The sequence below is a fragment of the Bombyx mori genome, chromosome 20 (assembly GCF_030269925.1).
Source record: "Bombyx mori chromosome 20, ASM3026992v2".
In the NCBI taxonomy this organism is placed as follows: domain Eukaryota; kingdom Metazoa; phylum Arthropoda; class Insecta; order Lepidoptera; family Bombycidae; genus Bombyx; species Bombyx mori.
This window is the reverse complement of record NC_085126.1, coordinates 8,606,205-8,629,117: the sequence shown is the minus strand read 5'-3', so window position 1 is coordinate 8,629,117 and position 22,913 is coordinate 8,606,205. Positions and strand designations below refer to the sequence as shown.

The 22,913-nt window shown below is 34.8% G+C and overlaps 1 protein-coding gene and 1 long non-coding RNA gene across 3 annotated transcripts in view; one reads left to right on the top strand and one right to left on the bottom strand.

Moving 5' to 3' along the window:
* LOC101745237 (glutathione synthetase) overlaps positions 1–19,832 on the bottom strand; it is a 30,174-nt gene extending 10,342 nt beyond the window's left edge. Inside the window, exons 1-6 of one of the 2 annotated variants that reach the window (XM_004927591.5) lie at positions 19,458–19,832; positions 18,674–18,769; positions 17,544–17,660; positions 9,364–9,497; positions 2,938–2,980; positions 2,018–2,188 (exon numbers count right to left, since the gene is read on the bottom strand). In XM_004927591.5, the coding sequence (XP_004927648.1) occupies positions 2,018–2,188; positions 2,938–2,980; positions 9,364–9,497; positions 17,544–17,660; positions 18,674–18,769; positions 19,458–19,604 (708 nt within the window). In that variant the 5' untranslated portion in view covers positions 19,605–19,832. Of the gene's footprint in view, positions 1–2,017; positions 2,189–2,937; positions 2,981–9,363; positions 9,498–16,381; positions 16,552–17,543; positions 17,661–18,673; positions 18,770–19,457 lie in introns of both variants that reach the window. The other variant, XM_004927590.5, reaches the window with a different exon arrangement.
* LOC134200780 (uncharacterized) lies at positions 13,601–16,836 on the top strand. Its single transcript, XR_009975840.1, has 2 exons — positions 13,601–15,844; positions 16,457–16,836. It is a non-coding gene; the product is annotated as an uncharacterized LOC134200780 (long non-coding RNA).
* Positions 19,833–22,913: the final 3,081 nt, after the last annotated feature.

The window sequence follows — 22,913 nt, the reverse complement described above, 5'->3', positions numbered from 1 at the left end:
CATCGAGGATACGTTAAGGTAAGTTTGAACCTTATAATATTGAATTGTTATTAATTAATAACGTTTTTGCTGTAGTCCTTGAAAAAAAAATTCTTTTTGTATTAGTGTTGACTTTTAAAAATGTATGCAAGTGTATACACCGGGAAATCACTGTTATAGCATTCTACGGTTAATGTTCTTTGAAATTTAGTTGGAATCCCTTGCTCCTATTTGCCCCGCTCATACATTTTTTTTTGTTTTCAGCGCAATGAAAAGGCGAGATATTTTTAATATATGGTTTCCAAGTAATAAAAAAAAGGTCAAAATAACCTTATAATTGAAAAAATACTACAATATTATGACATAGAGGAATGTAGAAACCCTCCACGATCACTTCAAATGTTAATAAGTAGTCTTACAGCAAAAATACAATCTAAATGGGAGAAATGTAAGCGAAAATAACAGGGATCAATCTGGATTTAATCAAACATTTCTGTTATCTTGGAGGTACAAGACATATGCCGAAGACACAAGAAAACTTTATTTAGTACATTGTTCCTGGTACTACATGCCTTCTAGTATACACAAAATCCTCTCACACTCAATAGAAGTAATTGAAACATGCGTTTTACCTTTGGACCAATTAGCAGAAGCTCAAGAAGCGATCAATAAGGAATATAGGAGGAATCGCGAGTATTTCAGCAGGAAAACAAGCAGAATTAACACCAATCGAGACGTACTTAACCGATTTCTGATAGGTTCAGATCCACTTCTATCTTCCAAATCAACAGTGCAAAATAGAACATGGGAGAAGAAACTTACTCGACGGAGGAAGATGGGTAGAAGGTTATTCGAATTTTTTTAGTCTTTTGAATATATTTAGGGGTGTAAAATACATATATTTCTTGTGTATTTAGAACAAAGTTGCAGTATTAAAAATAAAATTTTTAAAGAAAATAAAGAAATAAATGATTTTTATTAATAATTAATGTTATTTATTTATTTAGAAATACGAAATAACATCTAATATTAACATTTTTTGACACGTAAAATTAAAAAAAGATAAATTCACGCAAGATTGAATTAAGTTCTGCTAGATCTCGATAATAATACAGTGTGCGGCGGCGGGGTGGTAAGACATTGTTATGTTATGAGTCATTTGTACTTACCTTCAAATTATAGTACATTATGTCGAAGAGAAATGTGTTTTTATGCATTCGTTCTCTGAATTTCTTTAGTGACACAATGGCTACTCCTTTGTTTTGTATCAAAACGTCAGAATTTATTCAATTTGCACGTGTTGTTATCAACAACGTGTTAAAATTTTTCAATGAAATAAGTATAGATCCCGAGAAGTTACAAAGTGTTAATTTCTGCCGTTCTCGTTATCTTGCTGCGGCAGTATGTGGTGTAGGTGTTCGATTAGTGTTTTTTTTTTCATTTTTATCACTAACCCACAAAATGACAAAACTAAATACACTATCGGCAACAATAATGCGCATCACTATGCCCGTCCATAAGGCTCGTGAGTGGAAGAGAGAGCGAAATACTCGCTTCACCGCTCCGATTTTTTATGACCCAAACTGCACGGACAAAATAATTCTACTATAGTTGCATCTATCTATCTATACACAGTCGATTCCCTTCCACGATGCTTTCAATGTGCTTAGTGCCAGTTTTTTAACGTTCTCGATAGCGTGAAAGTTAACTCAATTTTGTATGCAGTTGGAACAGCGACCCTAACGGCAAACGTAAGCAAACGATCCCATTCCATACAAATATGAGCTAACTTTTACGCTATCGAGAACGTTAAAAACCCGCACTAAGCACACTAAGCGCTATTCAGACCATTTTTCAAACTTGCGGATCAAACTTAACGGTAGGCAGCGAATTAGCTGTGCCCCTGGAATCGCTGATCTCATGAGATGGTAACCGACCACCATTAGGTAGACTGTACGGCTCCTCAGCCTGCAACAATCCGTAAGGCCGTACAACAATCACAGATACACATTCATGATTCTGCTCAACGTCCACTAACCTGTATCTCGGGCCGTTTCTCCGATATCTCGAACTCGTGGAACCTCTGGTCGCATATATTGTAGGACACTTCCTCGACAACAAACAGCACCACTGCGTTGAGGACGCCAAACAAATCGAACGCTTCTATGATCCCAGAGCATAAACCGGACAATGCCCGGTTTTCCGGCATCTAACCAATGGTACATGTTTTAATTGTATATTTTTCTTTGCCCTACATTTTTTTTATGAAGGCAGTATTACCGGTGGCCCGAAGGCCTTTCCAGTTTCACCGTGACAAGTGGGCGAGCAAAGGCTTTGCCCTGCCTAATCGGTGGTTAAGCCTAAGGGCCAATGAGTTACGCTCGGACAGGATTTTGTGTAGCTGATTATATACTATCAGCTAAGGTAATTTGTATAGTTCCGGGCGGTGAGGAGCGTTGTAAGTTCCCCACGGATACATCTAATCACGCCATATTGTGGCCCCCAAGCACTAATGTGTACCAATTTTGAAGAAACGGCCCTTATATTAAACAATTGAGTCTTTTAGACCTGCTATACACACGTAGGGAAAAATAATCTGGCCTAATATTCGCAAGATTCGTCTCTACCGTGCAAAATTTTGGAATTTACTTCATCATCATCATCATCAACAGCCCACAGTCGTCCACTGCTGGACATAGGCCTCTCCCAATCCACACCACTGAGCCCGGTCTGCGGCTCTCCTCATCCATGGAATTTACTTATTTATTAAAATTAAAACGTCGTCATCCACCTTGTGACATGAGCCCAAAGTATCAATTGTATTGTATAGCATGTGTTGATGACTGCCTTGTGTACCGTCTGGTCTCAAATTATCTAGCAGCAGAAAGATTCCAATGATATGAATGAAAGGTCCCTGCGCTTCTACAAAAATATGTATTTATAGTACATAATACTTACATTCTTAATCAGATCGCCGTGACCTAATTGCCTTAGGATGTAACTGTGGATATTTAAAAGAATATATGAGTATAATTTATTAAGTATTTATTGGCGTGGTAAACGATGCATACAATAACAATTGCTAATGCTTACTGTTACCAAAAATTGTTGTATCCAAAAATCCAAATGCAAATGTTTCCAATGTTACAATACATTCCCCGACGACGAAAAACTGTTAAGATGTTGTAGCACCCCCAAATGAATAGAAAAAAATGCTTTTATTTGAATCCATATCAAATGAGTCCTTTGCCTTCTTAAGAGTCGCAACCATAAAAACTATAATTATATTAGACCAAATATTTTTAAAGATATCAGTCCAAAAATAACCATAGTGATAAATCTATGGTACACGATATATATATTTTTTGCAAGAATAGTCCTTTCTTCCTTTATCCGTCGTTGGAACATTGAATGTTTGATTTGAGGCATCGTTTTTCGTCTCGGGGATTTGTGATTGTGAAACTTTTACAGATAATCATCAAAACCCGTAAACAGTTACAAGTTGATGATTTTTTTTCTTTCTTTCAAATAACTATAGTATGATTCGAAAACTTAGCAAATATATTTTTACACACAATTCAACGACATTCTGTGACAAAAACAACTACATTTTTTTAATTGCTACAGTTAATACGATTAACTAAGCCAAACAAAAACAAACAGCATACTAACTAAATAGCGCCAACAAAATTGTATTCACGCACAGCACTTAGTTAAAACACACTACCTTACTTCAGCTCCATAAGAGTAATAACTCAAACATATCAACTAATAACATAATTAGGAAATGCAAAGCTGGATGTTACGCTGATACCTTGAGAGGCTATTTCAGTTTCTCCTTGACGTGTAGGTGAGCTCACGAGGCTCAAACCGGAGTATTGCTAACACTGGCCCTAGCAAGAGCAATGCTTCGCAGAATCTACCACCGAATCGGAAACGCGACCAATGAGAAGATCCGGCAAGAAACTCAGTGGGCTGTGTCTATGGGTTAATTTACTCGTCGAGCCCTTCGTCGCAAGCGACGGGTTCGGCGAGGACGGTGACCGGTGCATGAGATGACCCGTTTATTGAAGAAGAAAAAAAATTTGGGAAAGCACAACGTACTAAAAATGTTTCCTCCTTAAAACCTTCAGTTTTCCTTTTAAATTATTCTTTGACTGACACCGTAATTTTTTGTGCTGAAACTGTGGTCTTATTGTGACCCGATATCTATACATCGCATCGTGAATGCTACCAGCCACCTTGTGATATGAGATCGAAATCTAATTGGCACACGACTTCTTCGCAATAGAAATAGGCACTATGGTGGTAGCTACCCATGTAGGTGACTTCCAACACACGACTTCTTCGCAGTATGAAATAGGCAGCAGGGCGATAGCTACCTCTGTGGGTGGATGGCTTACAATAAACCCTACCATTAATTACGACAATTTATAAAAATTGGGCCTTCATTTTTTTAAGTCCATATTTACTAAGCAAAACCGGACTCTTAACCTTTAGACATGGCAACTTCAAAATCGTTTGCGGAAGAAAAATATGTCACTCATTAAAAAAATATGTACTAGTTAAACAGTACTAGCGCCTTATTTTACTTTGGATATTAAAGATAACATTGATGAATGCAAATATTTCTGTTATCTCATTGAATTTTGATAAGTTGTTACTCTTCGGAGCCGAGGTTAAATCAAATGCTGTTTGATCGGTGTTATGCGTACTATGAAAATCATTATCGCATATCATTATCAGCAATCGTTTAGATAAATCTAATGACTGTACTATGGAGGCAAGAGTCTGCCAATTACATGTATTCCACTGGAACATTGAAGGATAACGTAATGACGTATTGACATGTTTGTGGCGTCCAAACTTGAACTAAAAAAGCTCACTTAAATAGGCATCTCAAAACGAATTCTCGATGTTGGTTTTTCACGTTGCTTTTATTAATTATCAGCCCCAATAAACTGTAGGGTTACACTTTAGTAAGGAGTTACACTAACATAAAAGTAAAAACACTGGCGATAAACTTGGAATGTGTTTAACTATAATTAAACTAGTTTAGAGTTCATTAAAAATGCATTTACGAGCTATTTATAAAGTGTTTAATTTCTTGTTTTGTTTACATATGAATTATTATTGTTTTTTTAGAAACCTACTTTCAGATTTATCTATGTTAAAAAATTTACACATTCCAGCAATAAATAAAAAAAACTGGAGCTTGCTGGATCGCCAATCTAGATTGGAAGATGTAATAATCCTGATGAAGATGTAATAAATCGATTTTAAATTGATTTTCTCGAATCACGATAAATATAGCATTGTTATTAACAAGGCCAGAAGCATCATAACACCGACCAAACTTGAATACAAACAAAACTACAAACGACAATTTCACATTACTACATGCTACAAATGAAAAAGACTTGTGCTAGAAAAGTCTTTACAACCGAATTTAGAACGCAGATCAGAGAATACATTAAAATTTAATTTTCCGTGGCCTCAGGCATATCCTGGTCAAATTCATTTTATTAATAACGTAAACAGCATTTTTCTAAATAAAATACCTAAATTAATAAATTTTCTAAGCTATTTAGGCGACTAAAAGGTGAGATTAAAAACACTTCTACACTTTCGTGCATTTGAAAGTTTCTTTAAGAAAATCGTGAAAAAAAAATGGTGGTTAAGAATTCGCCTAAACAAGATAACTAATGCATAGGAGCTCCGATGCCTATTTTAGGAATTTGGCTATCATTATGATCAGTGTGCTTAGCGGCAAACGAAGGGCAGCTGTTCCATTTCCATACAAATTTGAGTTAGCTTTTACGCGATCCAGAAGTTAAAAGACTCACACTAAGCACTCTGATATATTAACACATATACTCGTACACAATTGTTTCCGGAACCTATATCAAGACAAACTTAAGCGTTTGCTAAGATCAATGGCAATAGAAGCGAGTAGGAACTAAGAGAGTCACCTCCATCGGCAAAAGACGGTTGTGATGTGCGCTAAGCGTACAGAACCACGTTAACTCCTTTTTTTCCTACCTTAGCTGATGGTCTAGAGAGACTATATCAGCGTTACCCTAACGTGTAGGTGAGCTCTAGAGGCTCAACCCAGGAGGTGTTGCTAACACTGCCCCTGGTAAGAGCAGTGCTTCGCAGAATCTACCACCGGATCGGAAACGCGACCCACTGAGAAGATGCGGCGAGAAACTCAGTGGGCTGTGTCTGTGGGTTAATTTACTTGCTGGGCCCTTCGTCGCAAGTGACGGGTTCGGCGAGGACGGTGACCGGTGCTTGAGGTACCTAAAAGCACCGATAATAGTTTTACGTCATTAGAGCAGTTAATTCCTATGAATGTATTTTATAACTAAATATTATATCAATTCGCTGCTACTATCGTTATGTTAGCAATACCACCATTCATTTAAACGACAATCGAGCACCAAAAACAATTGCACAAAACGACAAATACTATTTTTTTTTATTAAGGCACAGTCAAACAAGTCGTTTAGTCATCGTGGCGTAAAGATAAGACGTCCGGTGGATTCGTATCGAGCGATGCAACGGTGCTCGATTCCCGCAGGCGGGTACCAATTTTTCTAATCAAATACGTACTTGACAAATGTTCACGATTGACTTCCACGGTGAAGGAATAACATCGTGTAATAAAAATCAAACCCGCATAACTTGCGTAATTACTGGTGATAGGAAGTCTTGTGAGTCCGCATGGGTAGGTACCACCAATCTGCCTATTTTCAATCGTGAAGCAGTAATGCGCTTCAGTTTGAAGGCCCTTGTAACTATTCTGAGACCTTTGGATTCATATCTCAACGTGGGTGGCGGCATTTACGTTGTAGATGTTTATGGGCTCCAGTAATCATTTACCACCACTCTTAGATCTCGTATCTGAATGTGGGAGGAGGTATTCAAAACGTGACAGGTCTAGGAGATCCGCTTACTACTTAACGCCATACTAATGGTTTATTTCTTCTATTAATTGGCGAGACGGAAAAAAAAACTTATGTTGAACAAGTTATACAAAATTCCTTGAAGTAAGTTTGACAAACTAATGGTTATTTTCAATTTCCTTTCGAAATCGTAAAACGGGAAATTCCCTTAATGAAACCTTATTCGTTCATTAATAATATCGTTTGAAATAAATTACGTACTTTCAATGAATCAATGAATAATTAACTACACGAGGAAATAAATATATTAACATACACAAAACCGTTTCTCACTCACGACCAGGGTTTTCCTTTTGTATTGAATCAAGATTATAAATACCCTCCTAGTGATGGAAAACACACGTGGTCACGCGCATTAATCATTGCTTCACATTCTAACTAATAATTATTTGAAATATAAATTTATTATGGGTATATACATAATGACAAATAAAAACCTTTAAGAGCCGTTGAAAATATTACTTCTTCGATTCGCAGAACGTGAATAAATATTATAAGGCATTTAAATTATAACGATTGCCGGTGTTCGAGAATGTTCGGATGGTCTCCGATCGTTCACCTCGCCGGCGCCGACGACATTACAGCGATGTCCTTTGAAACTTAAATACCGCTTCGCTCTTATCGAATAATGTAATAATGTAATGGATATGTATGTAGTATTTAAGGATCTTGCGTCGGAGATTTTGTCTTATCAGAAAATACATTTTAATGTACATTAAAATCTCAAGTTGTACCGTTTTTTACATTTCAAGTTGTACCGTTTTTTACATTTCAAGTTGTACCGTTTTTGTTCCTATTAGAGAAGTTAAGATTTTTGTCAAGTCGTTGCAACGTTTTGAATTGTTTTCATTATATCTAGTATACGTGGGGTATTTAGTATTGTTCCGACAACTAATAAGGACAATAATGTTGACAATGACAATCATTTAGGTACATTTTGCAAATATTTTTCGTTACACCGGTTTTAAATTGGAAAAATTCAAAACTATTGATTGAGGTTTCCGAGACAAGAGTTGTGTATCGGCTGTAATATATGCATCTGTTTTTAATTCTTTAATTATTATTTGTAGTGATCGCAAGAAAAAGATTTTTTTTTTATGCCGGTGAGGTATTTGTTTACTACAAAGGTAAAGGGACCCACTCATAGCAACGAACATGCTGTTTGGTCCTAATATGCGGTTTTCATCGATAATAGCAATTCCCCAATTAATTTCCCCCAGAACAAGACCACACAAAAACCACACACAATATAAGGATAGTGATTTAAGCGCAAAACAAAATAAATTAAAAAAAAAAACCAAAATTTTGAAAGATGTCTACCCTAAACCGTATCCCGCAATGATTGGACAGAAAATTAAAAAAATAATAATGGGAATTTCAGCGAATAATTCCAAATTCAATTTTACCGGCTACGCAGGTTAAGGTAACATCTCTCAAGCGACTCTAACTCTACACTTTGACTAAAAGCTTACAACGCCTATGTTTACATGCTCAAAAAAAAAAAACTCCCAAACGAAATAAAACATGCTGTATGCATTTTAATGTGTTTTGATTTGGCCGTGTGTTAGCTTCGCTTCAGAACATCCGTACTGTAATTAAAAGCTGGATATGCCACTAATAAGGCTTGAAGCCACATCCGAAACTGACTTCAATTCTTAAAACGTCATGTGACAAGTATAGTGTTAGACGTATTGTCAGTACAACGGGCCAACCTTCGTAGCTTGAGCGAATGTTACATTACGATAAATTTCCAAATGAGTTGCCAGCTTCAGAAAATTTCGCACAATCGAGCGCGACTTTGCCTATTCGATAAGTAGGTAACTCTGTTACGGACATTCTGATGCTAAAGGTAACCAATCACGACCATAAACTAAAGCCTTCATTGTGATAACACAAGTATAAACTCTAAAATACTGCGAAACAACTTTAAAGAAGTGAAAGCGAAATGTACAAACAGAATGCGATAGAGTGAGCGAGATAATAGACGTGCATACAGTAAGCGAAGTTTAGCAGGCACATGAGAGATGTAAGGACTGATGGCTGCAGAGGCAATATGGATACTCATACGTTATTTATCATCATTAAACCGGTACAATATTGGTTACAAACAAAAGTGTTTGCCAAACACAACATTTTTTTGTGGAATTACAATGGATTTTATAATGATCATCAAAAAAAAAAAACTTTAAGATTCTATTCTATTCTCTATGATATAATTTGACTAAGACAAAATGTCTGTGTTTAAGTTTCTAGCAGAAATCCATTGTACCAAATCATTTTGGACCGAGATTGGACCAAAAACAGAAAACACTTTTATAGAACCAACCATAACAAACATTAGGGCAACATTGGACGGAAATTTTCATAAGTATACAATTCGCCTCTACGACCGCACAGCCGGTAATATTCGTAGTACCGAGACATGTTGGGCAGATGCGACGTTATGGCACCGAAACTCGACGCTATCGTGTTAAACTCGACTTGCTTTAACACATTCCCGTCTGGGTGTTGCAGCAGATAATCCGAACGGAACAATCCAAGGCTGAGCGACTGGAAAACGTAATTACGTCCAATCATTGCAGTTAGGAAAAACTTTTTAAATAAAAATTACAATATATAATATCTATATGTAGTTATATTACTTAAATTATGTCGGATACAGAGAGCAATCCTCGCACTGTTTTATAATAATGCCTTATTGATAAAGAATAAATGAAAGCGGATACAGTCACCACGGATAACAATATTTTCTATCGTACATCATATCCACAAACATATACATTTGTATTTACACTAATAATACAAAGCATAGATTTAATTAGAGCTTCTATGGCATTGTTAATTTGCTCTTAAGCACGTTCACATAGGGTTTTGTTTCAGATATAAAATTAAATATGAATAGAAAAACGATTTTGTTGCTAGCCTGAAATTTGACTCTTCCCAAAATGTATCCAGATAATCAGCTTCACTGTACAGGTTTCTTCGCCAGATAATCTTCATATTAAAACTAAACCGAGATTTAATATGTAAGGCAATTAAAATTTTTACTGTTTTGCGTGTCTAATATAACATTGTATTTGCTAAATTCAATGAAATTTCATATAAACTCGATTCAAGAACATACGTTTTATATTTTATTCGAATACTTCGCGATAATTTCAAAGTTTTGTTAAATAATTTTCAATAGTTTTACATTAAAATGATCAATAAGACCTGACCCTTTCCTGAATTTAACGGTCCCTTGCCATTATCGATTGCCGTGTCAGCGGCGATAATCACTTGCCGCGAATGCAAATTGTATCCTAACTATGTCTTACGAAGATAACTGAATACTTTAATGAAATTTTAATCCATTTTTCATTGTTATACCACTAATAAACATGGCAAATGCGTATTAAAATCAACAAATACCATTCGTGAACCAGAAGGACCAACAAAAAATTAATGGAGTCCTTGGACTACTAACAGTAAAGTTATTTTAGTCGGTAAGTTACGTTTCTATTGAGTACACATTGGAGTACTGCAACTGAAACAAGACTATTTTAGACTAGTATTTCATTTTTATTAACTTAATCACGAACTGGTAATAGATGTAGTCAAAAATTACCAACTTCAATTAAAAAATATATATATATATATACGAAATTCATCAGTCGTGACCACACTACGCGTTATCTAAATAGAGTACCCGATATTTTGACCACACTGGCAGGTTTCTAGTAACGATATTACATCGAACAGGCGCGATTTTATGTTTCTAAGTACCGGCTCGGTGACACTATTCAAGAAGATATTATGCGGAAAAATATACCCTGCTTACGTGCCGGTAGCACTTATATTCCATTTTAACTCCAGTACAAAGATAGAGATTCAATATATCGAAAAATAAATTAAAGCAATTTTCTTCACTGTTGTCCCCAATTTAGTGTTATCATACAATTTGTTACATTACCACTGTAACACCATACTTTGTATTTATCAGCATCTTTGAGGGACTAAGTTATTTACGACTTATCAATAAAACTCAACCATTCATGTCCATAGGGTCAGAATTGAAGTGGCAAGTTAATATTTGATAAATGTATATGACTTACCCCTTCAATATTATCGCAATCATTAATTGTATAATAATTTGACCATATCGGATCTCTTCGGCAAGTCGGGTACTTCGAAAAAAGTAGTCAATTTATAATTCATATATTATAGTTGTTACTGGACAAATCATACTTGACGTTTCAAGCTGATTTATTTTTCGTTTTTGATTTATTTTCCTTATGACACAAAAAAACACTTGTAATATTTGTGCAATATGGGTATTGATAAAACAATGGATCCGCCTACGAAATCCGATACGTTCCATCGACGACATGGCTCATACAAAGTTACAAACACAATGACCAATAAAATGGATGTGATTGAACAGCCATTTTGCAAGTTAAATTAACATAAGTTCTACCATAACATTTCTAAAAGGACTAAGTAGATAGTCATGCATCTAACGCCTTTTTTATTTATTGCTTAGATGGTTGAACGAGCTCAGAGCCCACCTGGTATTAAGTGGTTACTGGAGCCCATAGACATCTACGAACTAAATGCGCCACCCACCTTGAAATAAAAGTTCTAAGGTCTCAAGTATAGTTACAACGCCTCATTTAATTAGTGGCTTATTTTCGAAGTTTTCATAACGAGGGTTAAGCATACTTGATTCACGTCAAGATTTGGCGCGTTTTGTATGGCCATGCTCGTTTCCTCCCATTCAAATCAGAGCGCCAAAATAGAAAGAACCGTTCTGGTTGTTTGTGATAGGCCTCACAAAATATATTAATAGAAATTAATTTTAAATCATTTCTCTCCTTGGCTACACGTTTCTGAGCAATCACAGACGTGTGTAATAGTGTAGGCGTTCCCCTTTGACTTATCAACTCTAATCGAATTGTAAATTTTTGGAACGAAGTTCCTTATGGGACGATGCGGTACCCTAACCGGGATAAAGCGTCCGTAACGTAAGATTTTTATTAGTAATGCACACAGGGTACTACTTAACTTTGTAATAACGTACAAAAAATAACATTTTTTATTTATTATATATTTTTTATAAATCATTGTGAATAAAATAAAGTTGATAACTATGTAAAGTAGTTTTTTTTATCTATAAAAAAATAATAATAAAAAATGTGTACCCGAATAATTACTTTCTTTATACCTCGAATAGAACTTAAAATTAATATTTTTATAATACGGAACTTCGTTCCTATCCGGTGTCCCACGACACCACACTTCTTTTTTTTAACCCATTGATTTGAATTAGAAATTAAGTCTAGTCTATACTAATATTATAAAGAGGAAAGATTTGTTTGTTTGTTTGTTTCGAATAGGCTCCGAAACTACTGGACCGATTTGAAAAATTCTTTTTCCATTAGAAGCCGACATTGTCCCTGATGAACATAGGCTACTTTTTTTTTATTTTTATTTTTTTGTTTTTATGTGTGTTTTAATGTTTCCGAAGCGAAGCGAGGGCGGGTCGCTAGTTTAATATAAACTTAATAGCCGTTTAATTTATGCGCACTGATCCAGTTATTGCTCACAGCCGGATACCAGTAAACACAGTCGGTAACTATGCACGTGACTAGGATGGCGTGTTTAAGTTTATCCTCAACGCTGACACGAGAGGCGAGGGTAAAAGTTACTGCACGAAAAAGTAATGGGACTTTTATTCGACCAGATTATTCGGCTTGTCGCGAAATGACATTTACAAAACAACAGCCTGTCAGCGTTGCTGTTATTAGTCAGTGCGCCAATCCAGGCTTTAATTCGTGACGTGACGTGACGTGACGTGACTCTTCCCTCGCACAGGATGTGCATATTTGAAAACATTCGAATTTTAACATTTATTGTAAGTTAGAGGAAATAAAAAAAAACGATTTCTTCTTTTACTCTTCACATTTTTTTACTGGCAAAGGTATGGCTCTTAGTCTTCTAAATATTGAGCTGTATAATTAGCCCTGAAATGTGATATCAAAGTCCCGAATACATTGGAATAGTGAGTATTAGCGAGCGAAAATAGAGATAGCAAAAGGACGCGAGGTTCATAAAAAAAAAAGGCAATTCTTAAGTTAATAAATTAGCAACATTATAACAATCTCTTGTTGGGTTATTAACAATAATTAAGTATTTTTCTAGCATCAGTCTCTATCGATACTATGTTTTGATACGTTTTGTTATTATTATTAGGTATGTTAATTAAAAACTCCTTATTAGAAAAAAATCATGCACGTAAATCAGAGCATTGCTTTTTTAGCATAATGTCAAAGACCTAAATAAATTTTGTATTACAAAAAAAACAGAACAAGTTTCAAAAAGCGAAGATTCGATTGTATGGATTGTCAATACGGTATGTTTTCTTTGACAGCTGTCAAATTAATCATGGGAAACATTAAGATGCCTTAAAATACTGTGCTTACACGTGTATTGTACATTTGACAGTAGACCGCTGTTAGAATAAAATGACTTTGGCATATATGGGCTAGATTCCCTTTGCGTTCTGTGGGATGAATTTCAAACACAATCAAGAACAATATTAAATTCAGGGTGTATTTACAACTACGTAAGGCAAGATTAAAATCACCTTTAAATAAATTCTAAACGTATTTACTTACTGTTAAAGTGTTTTTAATCATGTATGCGAATCGAAAAATAAATCGTAATTACTACAAAAGCAGAATCGTTTTAATTACTTGGAACTAAAAGCAATGCTTTATTTCTATTAAGGAGTACAAATTACAGGCAGGGCAGCGCACATTGTCCAACAGGAGTGACATGTAACTTAAATAATGCTGTTTTGTAAATATTATATTGAGATATCATAGTAAAACACATCGAACGCGCATTTTCATTTTATACCACAATTTGTGTATGCTGAGTTTGATTTAGTAGTAGGTAGATTATAATAATTCAGATTGTGTTGCTAGAAGTAGTCTGATGGGTTTTGTAGGTGGACGTTTAATTTTGATGTTGTTTAAGTTATCAAATGGCATCAGTATTACTTTGGATGTGTAGTGTGAGGAATTGGACACCATGATGGAGAAGCTCACGAATCCCCGACCAGCCTTGGTTAATAATGGTGTTTTGTAAATTTTAGATTGACCCACAGAGAAAACAACACATCGAACGCGAATTCATTTTATACAACAATTTGTTTTTTTTAAAGAATTTTATGACCTGGTAACTAAGACCTTTAGGTCAAGAATACAATTTGTGTATCGGGTTATACAATAACAGTATTGCCAATTACTTATTTAGCGCAGAACCGTCGACAAACATATCACTGATTTGGGGGTTTGATTTCTTTTTTTGTAAGCATTTAATGATACTCTATAAGAAATATCAATCGTATACATTTTTTTAGTTAGTTTTGAGTTTTCTTTTCAAAAACAATGATTGAATTAAAACATTTTTTACGGTGGCAACTCCGTAAATTTTTGTCTTTGATTTTAACAGAATTTTAGAAATTATTTTAAACTTTCGCGTTTATCCACGTTACATTACTTGACACCACTACCTGCGGATCTTACCACGATTTTCACATGCAATGAGTACCACCAGAGATATCGGCGCCGATTTTTTTTGCTACCTATACTGATAGCCTTAATAGGCTATTTCAGCTTCTCGGGGCTCGAACCGGAGTGTTGCTACGTGTTTAGAGCAACGCCCGGCGCCGTTGCAATCGATATGATTACGGTTAGACTGAAGAAGAAGAAGAAGACTGCTAGTAGAAGCTAGTGAAGCTAGTGCTATTGCTAGAGAAGTTCCGATAAAGCTGTCACCCCGACAATATACATAAACGATATCGATAGTTTTATCCAAACAAATTGGTTTCACTGCGTGCCTATATAGTAAATTGTCTTTAAGGTTTTTGCATAGTTTATCAAGATGGGTAAAAACTTTTTTTTTTTAAGATTTTTATATGTTTTCATGCAAGTCTGTGTAAAAGACAAAAACAATCATAACATAATACGTATTTACAAAACAGCAATTAACAATTACATGTACCAGCGTGGACTTTGTGAATTTTATAGTAAATATTTATCTAAATACCTCTTGGATAGTCGAGAGAATGAAGTATAGAAACGTGACAAAGCCATTAGTGACGAGACTGCGAATGATATGAAAGAACGGCCAATAATACGCAAAAATGTGTGTATTACGGCAAAGTGTGTGAACGTAAAACAAATCCAAACAAAACTAAGTTAATAATAGAAATAATTCATTTATACTAAACTATGGGCGCACATTGCACATCCCGCACGTTTCCGCTGCACATTGGTAGGTATTTGGTACGCAACTTTTTTAATAGATCTACTGCTGTTCATTTATTGCCGGACCGGCATGAACGTACAATATACGCCCCGACTTACGAGGTACGAAAAATCAACAAAACGATGCGATTTATGTAATAAAAACGGGCAAGGTACGATACGTCAAAAGGCAAGTTCGAAAAATCGAAAATACCTACCAGCTACAAATTTCGTCACATGTTGTCTTCTCGCATTAAAACTGTATAATCTCAAAACTTACTAATTTTACAAGTGTTTTAAAGGTTTATTAAACATGTGATATTTTTAATATAAATCATCTTTGCAACATTTATTTTTTACCAGTTACATTATCTGTCTTTTAAAGTAAGATAAAATTATGTATTAATTTTGTTAATAGAAGTCAAAACAAAGGTAAACTTAAAAAAAAACGAAACTATGCTCTTTTGACAGTATTTATGAGCAAAAATAGTGGTGATACCAAATGATTCCGCATATCGAACACTCAACTTCGAATATTTTTGGAAATTGTACACTTTTAATGCGAAAAGACGAATTGTATCCTGTACTAAATTCTATTAATCGGTAATCGAAATTAATTTACCAAAAACTTTTCTATAATGAATTAGGTACGCTTAACTTTTAACAATTTAGATCCACGAACGAGAACACGATTACTTAATTTTCTGTACAAAAAAATCTACTTGTGCAAATTTATTGGCAACAACTGTTAGTACCTAATAATATCTACGATTTCTATTCTACTTTAGTGTACAAAAATTGATTTGAGTTCGACGTTCAAATAAGTCACTTTGCCGCAAATGTATATTGTTCGAAATAATTAATTTCATGAAACCATTTTCGTCATTCACTAGTATCTCGCAATACAGACTTCATCGCTCCCTCGACCGTGTTCACTCCGAAATCATTTTAAAACCGTTCCGTAATTATAGCATCTAACAATGTACAAGATTGTGTTCCAAAATATAATTCATATTAATAGTACACTAGTTGCAAATTCATTTAAAAAAAAATTTTTTTTTTTTAATATATCCTGCACATTTCGGATATAAAGGCAGATTTCGAAGTCAACAAATCCTCAAGTCTTTCCAATGTCGCTACCTCTGTATCTCGCGTGAGACCGGCCCTAGGTGACCGAAACCTGACGCGATGCTGTTAATCTCCACTTGCTTCCAGGAACAGTACGGAGTGTGCTTCGCGCATTGGTTCTCTGTGTGTGGACATCTTGACTCCAGCATGATGTCTGAACGCAGCATACCTAGCGATATCGGCTACACCACACATTATCGAAAATATTGGCATAACAAAGGCTTCGCTGTCTTAGATGAAGATTTATGATTAAAAAAAAACGATTGACAAAACCCAAAACATATGCAACAAAATAGACAAGGCTTATTCTTAATTCCTTATAAACAAATTTGAATTTTGAATTCCAGAATTTTTTTAATTGACTGATTCACAGAAATAAATAAAATATCCTTAAAACCTAACTAAATGTTGTAAAATAAATTTTATGAGTTTATTATAATGAAATAAAGAGTGGTTTATTCAAAAAAGTATTTAAATTATAGTTTGTTGTGTAGTTGCAGTAGTAGTAGTTCCTTATACTTTAACATTCAACAAGATTCATTTTAAAACAATTTCAAGACCTTAAATTAGTTTACATATAACCAATTCGTCAGAATACTAGTTTGCATTACCTTGTCTTAAATTTATCAATAACCTGAAATGTCCTTATTTAAAAATGATCAGTGTTTAAATGAGACAGAAGTTATATTATAAAATAAATTTAACAATATTAGATCCTCAATTAATTCCTTAGTATCAAACAACGCAAAAGATTATTGTGTATCTGGTCTAACAGCACAAGACGCTAACACATTCTACCTGCATGAGTTGGGCATTCATAACCACTAATGTAATAATACAAATTACAAATACAGAAAAACTAAAGACATTCGATGTTTAGTATATGTAGAAATTTATTTTAAATCTCAAATGATTACTTTAAGAGACTACTTACTTTACTAATTACTAATTTGACATTAGTATTATCAACTTTAATAATAGGATTATATTGTTACAAAGTAACACATGTGACATTTCGAAGTATGTTTATTTTAGAAAATATTTCGTAGCTATTATTCGTTCGTAGTATTATTCACATTAGAGGTTATGAGTACACGTAGACAACACAGCGATTTATTATATAAATCAATTTTATCACAACATCCATTGTAGTTAAATTAATATTTATACTCACTTGAGATATGCCCTCGTTTTTCACTTTCAACCATATGTCATACAAATTTGCTGTGAACTCATCTACTTGTAGAGCATTCTGCAAAGTTTGCTCCAAGAATTCATCATCATGGGCGACCTGTATAAAATTTATATTCACTTATAACATTCTTCAAACATTCAGAACTTTAGTTTATGAGATGCTGTCAACTCTATTTGATACTGTTTGCACTGATCCTTTTACTGGTGGTAGAACCTCTGGGTAGGTAGATACCACTACCATGCCTATTTCTGCCGTGAAGCAGTAATGCGTTTCGGTTTGAAGGGTGGGGCAGCCGTTGTAACTATACTGAGACCTTAGAACTTATATCTCAAGGTGGATGGCACATTTATGTTGTAGATGTCTATGGGCTCCAGTAACCACTTAGCACAAAGTGGGCTGTGAGCTCGTCCACCCATATAAGCAAAAAAAACCTTGGTGCACTTTATTTAAGAATACTCTGTGTAAAATTCATTGGTGCCTAAAGCACAGCAATTTAAATATATGCAACAAGGAGTTTCATCCTATAATGATTCAATTTCCTAGCCTACATTTCAAACTTGGCTGACCTTCCTGCTAAACTACTACTACTGAGAATTCCCAATTAAATAGTCTACAGTTGTCTTAGCCCTATAGGTTAAATCAAAGAACAATAAGGATACAACTATTACTTTTTTTTTTTTTACAGAAATCTCCAAACGCTTGAAGGAGGTTACACATGATGCTAAGGCTGGCTAGTACTTTGCACAGAGAGTGAGTCTGGCTGTCCAACGAGGCAACGTAGCCAGTATCTTGGGGACTGTGCCTCCTTCAAGCGCGTTGGAAGATCTGTTCTACTGTGTGGGTTGAAAAAAAAAAAAAAAAAAAAAAAAACTATTACATGTAATTCCTAAAATGTAAAGGCAAGAGAAAGATCCAGAGATATCTTGGAGGAATTAGCCCGTAGGCAGGTATTAATGAGGTTATAATTGATGAATTTTCAATCAGGTGGGTGGTTCAGTCTAAAATCTAAATGAGGTAATGAAAAATACTCAATGCAAATAAAAGATGGTCATAAAATATAAGTTAGAAACTCATCTATCTGATAGCTATCAACATAAATTATATCTTACCTTATGCATGAGTTCATTCAAAACTGGCTGTAGTTCAACCGCCTTCATAAATTCGGTCTTTGGAAAAGGTGACGGTAACAGTATAAATGGTGCAATCTAAGATGAAAAAAAGATTAAGGCCAAATAAATTAATACAAGTTAAGATTACATTAAAAACATACAGTAACATTTTTTTTAAAACAATCACACCACATTGACTGTTCCCGTGATAAGTTTGTAAAGAACTTGTGTTACAGGTACCAGATAACGGAAATAAATGTAAGATTTTTATTATACACATACATATATTTAAGATACATCCATAACCCTGGAAAGGACATTTATATTTATCATACAAATACCTTCCCTTGGCGGTATTCGAACCCGCGACCTCCTTGCGTAGTGACCATGTCACTTACCACTACACCAGACGGCCGTACATTACAGTAATTACATCCATAATATCAAAACAAACATTGAAACTTTAGTACTCTTTAGAATTGAACTCCATAAATTATCAATATATTCGAGAACTAGCAGACTGTTCTAATGGGAGAAGATAAGATTTATAGAATATAAATTTGATAACTTTAACTCGTTCTTCTGTTATACTTTATATTATACTCATTTTTGTGTGCATAAGTATAGCCATTATAGGTGACAATAAAAAGTTATAATTTATGTTAAGGACCTTTAGTAGCTAGTAACGAGATCTAGAGCTTGTATATGTCCATTCATATTCTAGCATAGAAATCAAACTTTCAAAATCATAAATTAATAAATTCAAATTCAAATGAATACATACCTGAATTACGTCTTTGTTGAAATGCTTCTTGTCCCTCATACCAACACCATGCATGAGGGCCCAGTCCTTGGCTTTCTCAATCACGTTCACTAACGTTTTGTTTTCTAAAGGCAACTGAAGGCACGGCGCTAATCTTGCTTGTGACATTTTGCTAACGAAAAATTGAAAAGAACGCGTTAAAATAACTTTCACAATAATAACACGTTTACTAAGTAATTGAACAATAATTAATTCTTTGTTGCAAATAATTGTAATTTTTCTTCCTCAGAACGTCAAATAAATTAAATCAAGAAAAAAATATGAAATGTGAATTTGCTAAATTTTATTTCGAGTTACACGATTCGTTTGTTTCAGTGAATGCAAATAACAAACAGAAATTGAAACCTTTTTGACTTTTGTTTGATTCCTTTATTGGATAGGCACAAGGAGGTAGCCCATACTATCAAATCTATCAAAACCGTAAAAGAAAATAAATTGCCTAAGGCATAAATACTCCTTCGGTTGGGTTTATTTAATTAAATGTGTACACAACACATTTAATTAAATATTAATACAACCTTATAAAATTTTAGGACTTTTTTTCTCTTTTTTTTTCACTGTTATCTTTCATTCTTCCTTTTCATTTTCAGCTCATAATGTATTCCTCCAAATAGCTTGAAGTCTTTCTACCTAGACGTGCTAGTGGACTTTTTATCCACCACAAATTTTGAACAATGTACTAAATATAAAATCAGGAAAACTCAAACCAAGCATTATGTAATTATATGGAACATAATTGTAGTCGTTTAAAATTTAACACCATTATGACTTTATTACCCATCAATATGAAACAATTTTGTCAATCATGTTGCCCTTTTATGAAAGAAAGAACTTTACCTACAGGTATGTTACAAAATTTTAAATAAATTAACATTTAGAAGCTCTTTTAGCTTAGCTTAGCATTTATGTCTTTAATTCATATGTATGTGACAAACAATTTATTCAGTTCCATTTGAATTTTTAACATTAACTCACGCTTCAGTTTTTATTTTAAAACATATGGCAGCATTCGTTGCCTCTCCTTTGGCTGGACTGGCTGCTCAAGCAAAAAAAGGGTGCGTGTACTTATGTACGCGCGTAAGAAGTTAAACTTTATTTTTATTAAATTTATTTCTTTATTTTTAAATATTCAATAATTAATAATAAATATTTAACGTTAATAATTTAATAATATTTAGTATGAATTATATTAAGTAATAATTTTGTCATTTATATTACTAGAAAATGAATGCTAATAACACTTTGTTTTACGAGTGTACATGCGCGAAAGTTCACCTGCGGCTATATTCAGACTCGCCGAGTTACGTGGGTCGTATTGTAATGAGCGATTTAGTGGGCAACTTCATTCTGTTAATTTGTCACAGTGCGTGCGCATCGTAAAATTTCACTCTCATCAATTTTTCATAACGCGCCTAAAGAAGTATAACTTCAAAAGGTGTGGATTTTCAACACAAAGGTCACAAAAGGCTCATGAACAGTGATCTCGAACATCATGGAGCGAGATCGGTAGAATTGCCAGCAAAAATCGGTATATTTGTACCCAAAATCGGTATTTGACAAAAAAATATAATATTCAATCAAATTCTTTTATATATAAAAAAAAAAAATACAGGCTAATTTATAACAATCATATTTAAGAATAATTATTTTTTATACCAATTTTCTTTGCCCGTAGCCACAGTCATCTTCGAATTAATTTCAAAATCATAACAATTTGCTGTCGTTTTACATGTAATAGACCAGTGATTGGTTCAGGAGACAGCCTATTTCGCTGTTTTGTTTTCAAAAGATTAATATGTGAAAATATGTGTTATGATGAAAATATATGTTACGGATGAATGGGGAAGTGATAAAATATTAAAGATGAAATTAGACAACAAAGGAAACATTTGAGTTTCATCCCCACGCTTTAGAAAAGTTACTTCATCCCAAAAGTTCTGCATCATCAGGAAATGTTTTGATTTGTTCACAATTTCTTAAAATGCGCCACTCTGTATCATTTTCCTGGCAATCATTGCTCTGAACAATATTGGGAAAGAGCCTACTCATAAGAACTATCGTAGCAGTTTTGCCAATTTTAACATTTTTTGGATCAATTAAATATGTCTGAAAGTGTAAAATCGGTAGGAAAATCGGGAGAATTTCCATGTTTACTCTGAAATCGTAGAAAAATCGTTTAATTTCGGTATTTCGGTAGAACAGAGCCCATATCGGTAGAAATACCGAAAAATCGGTAGGTTCGAGACCACTGCTCATCAATAAGTGTGTTATTGCACGTTAACAATCATTAATAAATTTTGGCCGCTACTTTGCCCCTTTCACCTCGCCGTCACAGCTGTCCATAGATATTTATTTAATATGACAGCTGTCTACGTTCATCCTAGACATGTGGGTCGTGTTTCCGTTCCGGTGGTAGACTCTGCGAAGCACGGCTCTTGATAGCTCAAATATTTTAAGTGTATAATCTATGCTTGTTAGGGTTCGTGTTAGCAACGTCATCGGCGTCTCAAATATATTAAGTGTAAATCTATGGTCATCAGGTTTGAGTCCCGTGAGCTCACCTACTAGTTACCTACACCTACACCTAGTTATGGCGCTGCTGATATAGCCTCTCAAGGCTATCAGCTTAGGTAGGAAAAAAAAAGGGGAAAATAAAACAAAGCCGCTGGACGTAACTTCTCGCGATCCTTCGAAAAGTCCACTGAAAAAGTCTCAATAAATGACCACCCGGTCATCGTCCTCGACGAACCCGTCGCTTGTGACGAAGGGCTCGACGAGTAAATTAACCCTCAGACATAGCCCACTGAGTTTCACGCCGGATCTTCTCAGTGGGTCGCGTTTCCGGTGGTAGATTCTGCGAAGCACGGCTCTTGCTAGGGTTTGTGTTAGCAACGTCGTCAGGTTTGAGCCCCGTGAGCTCACCTACTAGTTAAGGTTCCGCTGAAATAGCCTCTCAAGGTTTAGGTGGGAATAAAAAAAAATGACCACCATTTTACTGAGATTATTTTCATTTTTAAGTCGTCGTGGCCTAAAGGATAAGACGTCCGGTGCATTCGTATCGAGCGATGCACTGGTGTTCGAATCTCGCTGGCGGGTACCAATTTTTCTAATGAAATACGTACTCAATAAATGTTCACGATTGACTTCCACGGTGAAGGAATAACATCGTGCAATAAAAATCAAACCCGCAAAATTATAATTTGCGTAATTACTGGTGGTAGGACCTCTTGTGAGTCCGCACGGGTAGGTACCACCGCCCCGCCTATTTCTGCCGTGAAGCAGTAATGCGTTTCGGTTTGAAGGGTGGGGCAGCCGTTGTGACTATACTGAGACCTTAGAACTATATCTCAAGGTGTGTGGCGCATTTACGTTGTAGATGTCTATGGGCTCCAGTAACCACTTAACACCAGGTGGGCT